This window comes from Equus przewalskii, chromosome 15 (assembly GCF_037783145.1).
Source record: "Equus przewalskii isolate Varuska chromosome 15, EquPr2, whole genome shotgun sequence".
In the NCBI taxonomy this organism is placed as follows: domain Eukaryota; kingdom Metazoa; phylum Chordata; class Mammalia; order Perissodactyla; family Equidae; genus Equus; species Equus przewalskii.
This window is the reverse complement of record NC_091845.1, coordinates 77,229,651-77,242,787: the sequence shown is the minus strand read 5'-3', so window position 1 is coordinate 77,242,787 and position 13,137 is coordinate 77,229,651. Positions and strand designations below refer to the sequence as shown.

General features: G+C 44.0%; 1 protein-coding gene across 12 annotated transcripts in view; it reads right to left on the bottom strand.

The window, feature by feature from the left end:
* Positions 1–4,696: 4,696 nt before the first annotated feature.
* The window catches only part of ZBTB38 (zinc finger and BTB domain containing 38), a 76,527-nt gene continuing 68,086 nt past the window's right edge, over positions 4,697–13,137 (bottom strand). For all 12 annotated transcript variants that reach the window (XM_070576203.1, XM_008529274.2, XM_070576209.1 and 9 more), the window contains one exon: positions 4,697–11,251. In XM_070576203.1, the coding sequence (XP_070432304.1) occupies positions 7,661–11,251 (3,591 nt within the window). In that variant the 3' untranslated portion in view covers positions 4,697–7,660. The remainder of the gene's footprint in view (positions 11,252–13,137) is intronic.

The following is a 13,137-nucleotide window of genomic DNA, read 5'->3' as shown; positions in this document are numbered from 1 at the left end:
GACCAGTCTCTCCTTTCTGAGATATTCTCCATCTCTGACTTCCTAGTTGCCACTTCTCCAACTTTCCTCCTGCTTGCTTCTCTGGCCCCCTCTCTGTCTCAGCCTCTTATATAGGCTTTTATTTAACTCCTCTTTCAAATACTGATGTTTTCTGGGATTCTGTCTTTCTCTAGCCAAGCTTCATAGGGGACATCTTGAATTCCCATAGTTTTAACAATTCTGAAACCAAAAGTTTATGTTTGACCCCTCCCTAGCCCTCACTTGCCGTGTTAATTCCATATCAAGTCCTGCTCCCAAACCTTCTCTCTTCTCTCCATCTTCACCGCCTCCATGTAATCCAAGCCACTATCATCTCCAGCCTGGACCACTGCAATAGTTTCCTAAGTGCTCTACTCAGGGCTGCTACTGTCCTCCAAACCATTTTCTACATTTCTGCCACGGTGACTTTTTCACAAAATTGATTAAATCACCTCTCCTTGTCCCAACCTGCTGTAAACAATTCAAGGGCTTTCTGTTGCTCTCAGCATAAGATCCGAATCCTTAGCGCGACCTGGGAGGCCCTGCTCAGCTTGGCTCCTGCCCTCCACCTCACCGCAGATCCATCTCTCTTGCGCTCTGGCCACCATTTGCTTCCAGAGCACTGTGTTCCCTCCAGAAGCAGCCTTCTGTACCTGCCATTCCCTCTACCTGGAAACGCTCTCCCCTTGGACTCCTGTTCATCTTTCAGATCTCACCTCAAAAGTTCCTTCCTCAAGGGTGACTTCCCTTGAATTTCCAGACTAGGTTAGACCCCCCCTTAGATGTCCTTGCAGCACCTCGTAGCTCTTCCTCACGGCACTCATCGCAGCTGTGATTATTCAGCTTTTTGCCTTCCCCACTAGATCCCCGCTGAGCTCCAGGGACTATTTGTTTCGCCTGCCCTTGGATTCCCAGTGCCTAGCTCAAACAGGTTTTGAATGAACGAGACATGACTTTCAGATCTGCGGCTGGAGTCAGTGCCTCTTCTGAACTTCTGCTCAACATATCTAGTTGTCTGCTGGCGACTCCATCCTTCCAATTGCTCAGACCCAAACCTCAGAGTCATCCTTGACTCCTCTGTTTTCCCTCCCCCATGGGACCTAAACCACCCGCAAATCCTATCAGACCGATCTTCAAAGGGCATCCAGTATCTCAGCCCAAAAGGATGTGCCTCCTGACAAAAGAACATAACCCAGCCTAGGAAGCTGTCCTGCTGCTTCCCACATGGTGAGAAACTCTTCAGGACACACCACCTCATTTCTTCACAAATAAATTGCAAAGGGGGGTAAAAAGAGATAGAGGGGGGAACCTATAGATTAAAAGACACCCAGCTACATCAACCAATTGTAGTGTGGGACCTTATGTGGGTTCAGATTCAAATTGTAAACAAAATTATGACAATTGTAAGATAATCAAATTTTAACTGATGGATTTAAGGAACTTTTTTTTTTTTTTTTTTAGTGAGGAAGATTGGCCCTGAGCTAACATATGTTGCCTATCTTCCTCTTTTTGCTTGAGGAAGATTGTTGCTGAGCTAACATCTGTGCCAACATTCTTCTATTTTTGTATGTGGGATGCTGCCACAGCATGGCTTGATGAGTGGTGTGTAGGTCCACGCCTGGGATCCAAACCCAGGAACCCTGGACTGCTGAAGTGGAGCAAACAAACTTAACCACTATGCCAATGGGCTGGCCCTAAAGAACTATTAATTTTTCAGGTGTGATAATGATATGGTTATATTAAAAATGCTTATTTTTTTAGAGACACGTTCTGAAATACTTACAGATGGAATGGTATGATGTCCGAGATCTACTTCAAAATAGTACAGTAGAGAAGGGAAGTAGTGAGGGTATAGATAAAATTGGTGATGAATTGTTGACTGTTGAAGTTGGATGATAGGCACACTGGGGTTCACCATACTATTCTGCCTTTTCATGTGTTTGAAATTTTTCCTATTAAAAATATCTATCCAGGGGCCAGCTCCGTGGCCGAGTGGTTAAGTTCGCAACCTCTGCTGCGGCGGCCCAGAGTTCGGATCCTGGGCGCGGACATGGCACCGCTTGTCAGGCCACGTTCAGGTGGCATCCCACATCCCACAACTAGAAGGAGCTGCGACTAAGATATACAACTATGTACGGGGGAGTTTGGGGAGATAAAGCAGAAAAAAAAAAAAAGGAAGATTGGCAACAGTTGTTAGCCGAGGTGCCAATCTTTAAAAAGAAAAAACGAAATCTATCCAGAACGTGATCTAGTCTTCGTATTTTTACTACTCCCACCCTTGTCCTAGCCACTGTCATCTGTCACCTAGGCTGCCACAGCCTCCTATCTATCTCCCCACCCCCACTCTTGCCCCATCCTGCCACCTATTCCCCACACTGCAGTGAGAGTGGTCGTTAACACGTCAGGTCGGGTCCTCTCTGCTGAAGCCCTGCAATGGCTTCTCATCTTGCTTGGACCTTGCGGTACCCGTCTCTGACCTCATCTCCTAGCACTCAGCCCCTCACCTGCTCCCCTAATGCCCTTCTGCTGCCAGGATAGAAATTCAAACCCTCTGGCAAGGCCCACGAGACCCTGGTGATGTGTCCTTGGCATGCCCCTCTGGCTCACCACGCCAAACCCCAGGCTTGGGGAATAATCTACACTCACCCGGGCTCCTTTGTTTTAATGACTCCTATCTGCACCTGACCCCACTGGGAAGCCCAGGCCCCATCAGCTCCAGCTCAGTGTTCTCTGTGTTGGTTCTGAGCCCCTAGGAGCGCAGCGCTTTGTTTCTTAATCACCTATTGCCTTGTCAGTCTCCTTCCCCGGAGTGAAGTTCCTTGAAGGCATAGACTACTGCTTACATCTCTGTAGCCCTGGCCTTGACATAATGCCCAACACTCAAAGTTAAGCATATTTTGAATAAATGAACTAAATTCCTACATAAGTTAGCATTGTTACATCTTTTAAATCTCTGTGTACCAAAGTTTCTTATAACAGCAATAAAATCCCCCTAGAATTACATATAAGTCATAACTGTTAAAGTTATTGAGAAAAGTGGTCACTTCTCAGCCAGGCCTTCTAAATAAGTAGAATTACCTGATGTCTCAGATGTCAAGAAGGAGGTAATAAAAATGTAGTCACATTTCTGTTGTAACCAGTTCTTCCCTTAGTTGTCTAAATTTGGAGTGTTACGTTTTAAAAATTGCACACTAAGCCAACTGGCCCACTCACTGACCGTTTTCTTTGAAGAATCAGGGTCAGGGGTGCACACTGGGGAGGGATGGAGGGAGGGGCCAAAGGGAGCTGTTCTCTCCAGAAAGGGGACTAATAGATGCCAGGATTTAGGGAGGGGAAAGGGGAAGAGTCCTCAGATATGGAGGAAACTGAAGTGGAAGACCTATTGCCTCTGCCAAGAGGAGCTGATGGAGAGAAAGGGAGCAGAACCTAATCGATCAACAGGTGACGAGAAGAGCAGAAGGTGAGCAACAGGAACGAAAGGACCCGAAGTAATGAAAAGAATATTGCTCTGCAGACAGGATTGCTTTGCATAGTTTGTTTTCATGCTTTTAATCCAGCTACTTTCTCAATTGTTGCAAATTCTTTCAATATTAAATCTGTTGTTTTGCTAGACAATAAAGTTAGTTTTAGCGGAGAGCAGTTACCAAGTTTTTGGGAGAATTTGGTTTGGATTGTCCTTCAGATAAAAAATTACTACTACTGGCCAGTCATTTGGATGGAAATCTGAGTTTTTCCCCTGTGTTGGTGATGGATTGTGCTGCCCGAGTCCCTGGCACTCCCTTTCCCATTAGCCATTGGGACTAATTGCATGCATCTGAAGATAATTAGCTAAGGTTAGGAGTACAGTCTGTGATAGTTTTTTTTTTTTTTTTTGCTGAGAAAGATTTGCCATGAGCTAACATCTGTGCTAATCTTCCTCTGTTTTGTATGTGGGTCACTGCCACAGCATGGCTGCTGACAAGTGGTGTAGTAGGTCTATGCCCGGGAACTGAAGCCAGGTTGCCGAAGTGGAGCACACAGAACTTATCCACTGGGTCCTGGGACTGGCCCCTGGAACAGATTTTTTTTTAAATGTTAAAAATTACTAGCTTATAATAGCATTAAATTATAATTTCACTCCATATTCCAAAAAAAAAGTGTACAAACTCTTAAAACCTGATTTTTATAGGGCAATATCTGAAGATATGAGAAGCCAAAGGCTGCAGTACTGAAGCCTCAGTCAGTAGATTAGCAGCGAGTCCAGGGAAGCTGAGCCTCACACGGCCTCCCAGAAGCTGTCATCCTAACAACTACCATCCTGAAGCTGTATGACTGTGTTGGTCTCCTTTCCTCACTCTCTGTTCAGTTTACATCAAGCATTTTTCTGTAAGGTATTGAGAAGGAACAAAAACACGGGCTTCGGGGTCAGGCAGCCCTGGATGGAAATCCTGGCTCTGTCTGGCCGTGGGATCTTCTCAAAGTCACTATAAAATGTGGATAACGAGGTCTCCTCCCCAGGGTCATCAGGGAAGGACAGAATGAAACGGGCGACGTAAAGAGTATTGCCAAATGCCTGGTTCTTGATAAGTGTAATTTGCTTCCTGTGGGTGAACAGAGCAGAATGCTTCCCATACTCTGCGATTTTCATGCTAAGATCAGGCCTATCCAAAGCACTAAATTACCAGAAGACTTCAATCTCTCTTATTCTACTTTTTTTTAATGTCATATTCCATTTGAGTCCCAAGCATGGAAGTAGGTACTATGGAATGTAAACAAGGAAACAGAAATATATTGAATGAATAATACGTGAAACAATGCTCTGACTCACAGAGATGAAACAGCTGCTTGGCTGCACAGAAGAATTAACATTAAAACATTTAAAAAGAGACTTAACATAGGAATAAGCTATTTTAATCAAGCAAAGACAAATTTATATTCATTATTTCTAAAAATAAAATTAGACTTCTCCAACCCTTGACATCTGCATTTAATAATATCTTCTAACCAAAATACAGATGCTAAAACAGCAAATTACAGTATATCTTGTACAGCATACAGTATGCTCACTGTTTATACACTTACTTTAATTCTAGTTGGTCAGTATGTGGTCAATGCATACTTAAACATCACTCATAATAAAGTTTTCACAATTAACAAAAAATGTGACAAGGCTTAGTCTTAAAACGGCTCTGCTATAAATTGTATAGAATATACAGAATTACAAAGTCAAGTATTTTTTATCAAAATATACACCCCTCCCTGAAACTAACACAAGCTATCAACATTTTAAACGAATAATACAATTATAGAAAATATTTGCAAAATTATTTTTTCATGTATAAATATTCTGCCATATTTACTTTGGTCTAGAATTATCAGCATACAAGTCCACTTAAAAAATATCCACATGTAAGGGCTGGGAGACATCACTACATGTAATAATTTTATATTTGGAGTTACCTCAAATCAAAATGACTAAAATGCACAGTAATTCTCCTTGATTCATAATCCTAATCGAGATAAACAAATTAATAGATCACAGGATTGCTTATTCAATATTCTAATTATCAATTTGAAAAAGATTTTCATAAGCCCTTTGTGACCATCTCTTTAACGAAACCCAAATGAATAGTGCAGGTGTACATATATACAATGTATAAAATAAAGTTGAGTCCGTTTGCATTTTCCCATTTGCCTCTGTTACATAATACTGTATGTGAGTGAAAGTAGAACAAAGATAAATGCAGGTACAATATTGGGCTTACTTAACAGCAAAGTACTACAGTATAAAAAGGTCAGCTCTGATCACGTCCTTTTCCGGGTGTGAAATGCTTTCTTGCCCACCCAAATCCATATTAAGTCTTCTTCATGGAGACATCACAACACTTGGAGAGAGAAACTGGAGTCCTTTGAGCTACTTCTTCGTCATGGGAACCTTGGGTAAACTTGGGTTTCCGTCTCCCAAATCCCGTGAACATGAATGGCTGCAAGTCACCCTGAAACCAGGCTCTGCATTCTGCCCACACTGGTGATCAAAGCGTAGGAATGTCTTCTCTCTCCCTCCTATTCTGGCAGTTTAAAAAGTAAGAATCACGAGTTCCAGCTTCCCAGGAACCTAGTCCACGTGATGGAGTATCCTAGAGGGTAATTAGACTTTGAGGGCAATGCCGATGGTGTGGGCCAGCATAAAAGAACATTAAAAAACTTGAGCGGATTTTTAGGTAAGGGGGCTGGATATCTGCAAACACGAAGACAAGGCATTTGGCTTTGTGGATATATTTCTAAGTCATGTAAGTAAGTGATGGAACCTTGTCATTCCACATTCTATCTCCCCATCCTCCCCAAAACAAAGCCACTGTTTGAGGCAAGGAAGATCATCAATTCCTCTTGCCCAATCAAATCATTAATGGGTTGGTGGGGGGGTTCTGTTGTCCTTTTGTTTTATACTAGTATACACTTGTAGGCTGCATAATCTCCAAGAGGGCTAATAATTGTAGGGACTAGGCTTTCTGTCACTTTCAAGTGCCTGGGAATTCATCACTGTATGTGTGCCTTGCGCTAAACTTCCTGGACACTCCTTCTGTGGAACGGGAGGTGTCAGGTTTTACTTGACCCCTGGGACTGGGTACGTCTATCTGGACTAGACCTCCACAGCCATGGCCTTGTGATAGATGGAAGACTGTAGGGCGTTTCAGAAGAATTTGACCCTTCTTCATTTTCTGAAGTGAGGCCACTGCAAAGTAATACACAGCACAGGTAATCACAGGTAAGTTCTGGGAAGGCTCTCCCCCATAGATAAGGCATGACCTATGTTTTCTGTGACTCGAGTAGACCAATTCTAACACAGCTCAGCCATAACTGCAAGAGAACAGCATTCCATCTAAAAGCACACACATGCTCTTAAGTCCTATTCAAAATGCTTTCTACTGATTTTTACATCAGTCCTCATTATTTGCAGATCTATTGCTCATCATTATAATTCTCTACAGGGGACATGGACAGTTAAAAGTTAGAGTGATTTATATATGTATTTTACAAGGTTTGTGTGCAGAAAAGTAGTTCTAGGTGATGTATGAACGTCCTACTTAAGTTACTCATTTCACACGTATTTTCAGCTATATTATTACTTCATATGTATCCATTAATTTAAACAAGTTTTAATAGTGCAGAAGCTGGATGGGAATAATGACTGTTGTAGCTTGTTCACCTTTTAACATATTTATGAAGATGACATTTTCATGATATCCGACCCTTATTTTCTCCAGTGACTAAAGACAGTTCAGCAGCCGGTTCCTATTAGCACTTACTAGAAAGTTTTAAGTTAGGCTAAAGTTAAACTCTTTGTTTTCACTGGCAGGAATACCACAGCTAAGAACTTCGTCAGCTCTCACAAGACACTCGGTGTACTGGAGGACCGGCTATTTCGTTTTTGTGCACTTTGCATGAAGTTAATGCTAAAACCCAAAGTAGATATTAGGATCCTTTTTCTGGAATTTTCACAAATGAGATTTTCTTTTTTTACACTTCACTCCTTTATGACTGTTATGTGAACAAAACTAAACTGAAAAACGAAAACAAAAAAGGAAACGGCTAACTAAAAAAAACCCCAAAAAACATAAAGCCACCAACTTAGGTTTTTGAAGATTTTTCCAAGTATTGCCATTCAAAGGACATTTTCAACAATGGTCTGTACGTTATCCTTTTGGTCATTGTCTTCTGAATCAACGAAATGTGGATTTTCCAGGGGATCTGAGTTTTCGAGGCACACGTCTCCTTCTATTTTCTCCCGCTGACTTGGGCTTTTGAATAAGTGTTTCTTCTGGTGCATCCCAAGGGCAGCAGCTGTTTTGCAAATTTTGGGGCACTGGAAGCAGGCGTAGCCCTTCCCGTCATGCTCCCGAATATGCCTCTGCTCATGATTCCTTTTCGTGGACAGATACAAAAAACTCTGGAAGCAGAACTGACAGTGGTAACGCTTTTCACCAGTGTGGATTCTTTCGTGGATTTTGAGGGTCTCGTTCAACGTGAACGCCTTGTTGCAGTACTGACAGATGAACTCCTTCACGCCCAGGTGGATGCGTTCGTGTTTCTGTAAGTTTCCTTGCATGGAAAAGCGCCGCCCGCAGGTCTTGCACTGGTACGGCTTCTCTCCCGTGTGACACCGCATGTGCATCTTGAGCGTGGAAGGGCTCTGGAACTGCTTGGCGCAGAGCTCGCACGCATAAGGCCTGGCAGTGAGGTGCCGGTGGGGCCTTCCTTGGTTTCCAGCCCCTGAGGCCTTGTCTCCATCACAGAGTTCACACTGCAACTTAGGCATCTCTTTATTTTCTTCTTCCTCAAAGGCCTTCTCCTGAGGAGACTTCCCCACCACGCAGTCCAGTTCTGCTGGGTATTTACACTTATTGCTTGGGCTCCTGTTTCCATGCTCCTTCCTCCAGTTGACTTTCCTCATTTTTCTCAACTGTCTGGATTTCTTTTTGGGTTTGTAGTTGTAGTACGGGCGCCACGGTTTGTCAGTGGAATCCTGGTCACTTGCGTCATCGAACATTTCGCTCATCTCCACGCACTCGGATTGGCAAAGCCCCAGCGGGCTGTCTCTGTTGGTCTCCGGGTCGCTCTCTCGTGGCAGAGTCTCCTCCTGCATTTGATACTTGGGTCTTCTCCCTCTCTTATAGAACAGTTTCGATCCTAGGATATGCCTTTTCACGATGGCTTCATTCCCAATTTTCACTGTTATTTGGCAGAGGGGCGCGACGTTGCTATTTGTGGAGGTTCCAGGTAGAGCAGGCTTCGCAATGTAGGTTTCAATTTTACTGGTTTCTTTAACGATGTTTGTGGTTTTGCTCAACGACCCTCCAGGGTCAGCAGTGTATTTTGACTCCTCTGGTAGTTCTCCCCTGATACATGGTATAGTTTTCTTTTTCTCCTTAATGCTTTTGGGTCTGCTGGCGACTCTACTCCCTTTGTCTGGCTCAGGTTTGCCATCATCTCTCAGGGACTGGCTGACAGCCGGGTCTGAAGGGGCTCTGTGGTTGCTGCTGGTCATGGCAGCAACAGTGTTGCTGTGCATTATCACCGAGGAAAACTGGCTACTGTGCACAATGACCGACGGTGCTGAGCCACTGTAGCTAATCACAGAGGCGGAGTTCTCACTGCCATTACTCACAGACAACACGGGAGATTCTCCGGCAGGGACGGCAGAACTGACAGCATTTTCGGTGGAAGAAACTGACACCTCAGTTGAATAAAAGTTATTGTCAACATCAACTTTCAGTGGCTCCTGTCCCCATTTGGTACCCTCTGCATTTTGCACACTGGCAGAAGTGGGTATGTTCTGACATGCAGGTGTTTCCAATGGGATGGGTGGACTCTTGGTCAAGGTGTTTACACTGTCTTGGAAATTCAGCGAAGGTAATTCAGAGCTGTGTGGATTCTGAATGACATAGGGACCAGGTGCAGACTCACTGATCTGACTGTTCTCTCGAGGATTTTCATAGGAAGAGTTTCGGTAGCTCTTATAAGGAGCCCTCTTGCATTTCATAGGCAGGAGTCTATAAAGTTTATATGGATAGACACTAGGCTTCAGGCCCCCATTGGCTGTTTTTTTACTAATGGACAGTCTATGATCTATGGCATGGAAAGACTTCTGATGGTTTTTGAGTATATAGTAGGTCATGAAGGTTTCAAGGCAGAAAATACACTGATAGCGCCTTTCTCCCGTGTGCCAAATTTCATGTCTTGTCCTGTACTCAGCCAACGCAAACACTTTGTTGCAGTAATGGCAAGGATATGTTCTTCTCCATGAGTGAACATTTGCATGTCTCCGGAGGCTGGATAAAGTCACGTAACTACGTTTGCATACAACACAACTGTAGAGCATCTGCCCGTTAACAAATTTAACCATGTGGTCCGTTTCCGGCAAGGTACTTCCGGAACTGGAAAATTCACCAATCCTATTTTCAGATAATAAAGGTTCTGGACTTGTGAACGAACCTCCGTTTTGTCCAATGGTAGGATAGTTTTCTAAAAAGCGTTGATTTCCTCCCGGGACGGGCATGTGGCTTGCCCTCATGCAGATCTGCTCGTGCCGGTCCAACCTGTTCAGGGTGCTGAACTGCTTGTTGCAGTGCTTGCACACTAACGGCTCCTGCGTTGGCTTGTGCAGCTGCATGTGGGCACTGAGCAGAGTGCTGCTGTCAAAGGATTTGGAACAACAGCTACAATTGTAAACGAGGGGTGGAACCTCCGCTGTCAGCGGCCCGGGGACGTCCGAGGATTTATTTTCATCTTCCCTGGAAGGACGGACATCGCCTTCGTTGTGGGGAGATTTTGAATGAGAAAGAACTGCAGCTGGCTGTGGACTTCTTTCCTGGTTAACCTCCGAGTTGGTTACTACTGGAGGAGGCGGTACATTTTCTGCAGCTGGATCAGAATCCTGGGGCAGGGAGAGCGTCTTTGGCTTGCGGCATGTTTTCGGCTTTGCTGTCAGAGCTTCACAATTTTCTTTACCTGTTTTGCCAGGTGAGTTGCTATCACGTTCACGTACAGGCTGACTTCTGTAAGCCTCGGCCACGGAAGAAACAGCATATGAGTGCTCGGCCAGGGTCCGGACGGGCTCCGCCTCGTGGCAGACATCAGTCCTCTCCAGGCAAAGGCTAGAGGTCCTCATGGAGTCAGAGACCTTTTTGAAACTTGCCCTCAAGTCCAGTGGAGAAAACATGTTATTACTATTTTCCGTTTCAATGATGGAAAATGCATTTGTGATCCTCGGCCCATTAGTGATGGCTGGTTCTTCATGCCTTTTTTCATTTTTTTCCTCTTTAACCACTCCCTTCTCAGTAATGCAGAAGACGTAGGGACCTGGGGAATTTGAGAAGTTGCGATCGGTAAGATCTTCCAAGAAGGATATTCCCAGCTTTTTCCCTGCAGCTGCAAGGTCAGTGACTGTTTCCTGTCTCTTGACGACGACTGTGGAGCTGTAGATATAATTAAGGATTTCTGTAAACACTTCAGCTTTGAGATCATCCAGCTCCAGGACGTGGCTGGAAATACAGATTGTGTGGCTCCAAAAGATATTTTTGAAATAAAGGCTGGAAGCAGCCAGGACATTGCTGTGGGCTTTAAATTTGGTGTCTTCCACAATGATAGTGACATCACATAAAATGCCCCGAATGCGCTGCTCATTTAAGATGGAGAGCACTGTGTCACTGTGAAAGTCATCCTTGAGGTCCCTAGAAAGGGACATGACTGTCATCTGAAACAAGAGGAGAGAAATGGTCAGAGACTCTTCCACAAGTAGCTTCTATATTTCTAGACTATTTTCAACATCTTTGAAAAACTTTTGTTTTGTATGAAAATGCAGGTTTTTATTTCATTCTATTTTGCTTCCAAGACTTGGAGTCAACATTAGAAGCTAAATCTTTATCTCGCCCCAGCCTGTTTCTCATACCATTGCCAACAGTTGTTATAGTTGGAAATCCTCCCAGAACTCTTTCTCCTTCTTCCTTCAAAGTTGTAGCTATATATACATGTCCGAATTTGGGCGGAGGAGGTCCCCCCCAATGTTAAGGGTCTCATCATGACTCAAGGCCACCGCACTGAACCCCCCGAGTTGGGCAGAGCCACGGTCCTGCCACAAACCTCCGATCCATTTTCAAAGAAAGCCCTAATGACCTGACCCAAACATAATTCATGAAGCACGAAAGTGATTTTAAAAAAAGTTTTTCCTTAAGGAAGCAATACTTGTGTGTAAAGGTCCTGCCCGCTCAGAGAAGAAGCAAGAACTGGAGGAGCCATTCCTCTTTCGTGGCTCAGAGGCGTCTCTCTGTGGAAAGTCTCAGCCTGCATGACCGAGTCTGACCACCAGGGGCACCCTGCCTTTGTGCTACCAGCCCTTGGGGGGACCCATCCCATTCCTTTTCTGATTTCTCTTCCACTACAGCCAAAGCAGACTAGGGTTTTCAAAAGAACCCTGTGAGGTACTGAAGGCAAACCAAAAGGAAACAAAACACGACACCAGGAAAGTATGTTTCTGAGTTTACAATACTGAGTCTAGCCACAGGTTCCTAAATTATCACAATTTAAAGGCACAGTGGTCCTTATTCTGGTCTGAGGATCTTATCTCTGTTCTTCCTGGAGCCTCGTTCTTGTTATTCTCTATCTATGTTCTATACCACGAGCCTGGGATGGCCAGAGCCTACCAACCAACATTCTAGTGAGTGACGGTCAAGAGCAGAAGCTTCCATACTTACCCAGAGTAAGAAACACACGGTACACATTGACCTAAGACAGCAGTGAAGTAAAACTTAACCTCACGATGTGTGTGCAATGCATTCTGTTCTGTTCCATTATCTTTCATTTAAAAAAATGTTAACAGCAACTTACTAAACTAATTTCACTACACACTAATAGATCACTCCTGCAGTTAAAATAAAACAACCCTCTGCAGAAGGACCTACTAACCAGCTATTCATCCAGGCTCTATCCTTATCAGGTGACATCCAGAAAGCCATATAGCTGGATGCTCACTCTTTAACTCCCGGAGGCAATGCCTTCCTAGCACATTTACTCATTTGGAAAGACCAGACGGCCACAGAAAGAATATCTTTGTACCTTTTCATAAAGCTTTCATAAGCTGTATCCACTATTTTATTTAGTGTTCACACAAGGATCCATTTGCTAAATTCTTTTATTTCATTCAGCCATTGGAAAAAGTGCATTTCCACTGACAAATTCTTCAGATAATGAGAACAATACGCTCACCCTGTTTCTCTTTTAGTTCTTGAGATAAGGAAGCTTAGAACTCACTTTTACCATCACCTGTCGTAGCCATTGTCAGCCTGGGTTTCTGGGGTGACTATTGTCTCACTTTCTTTATTTGACATTAGTTCTTCTACTCTTGTTTACCCTGCCTTTAATTACAATCTTCCATGAATCTTTTCTGGAAGTGTGGGGGGTTAAATCTATAAATAAAAATGGAATTAAATGAAATGGGATCTTTACGGCTTCTGTGTGTCCCCGAAGGGAGAAAGGGTCACCCCTGAACACATCACAGCAGTCTGTCCCTCACTGGTTATAGATCAATGACAGACTTTGCTGATGTCCCCTTTGCCTTCCTTGAGGTCTCTCTGGTCTGGGCCC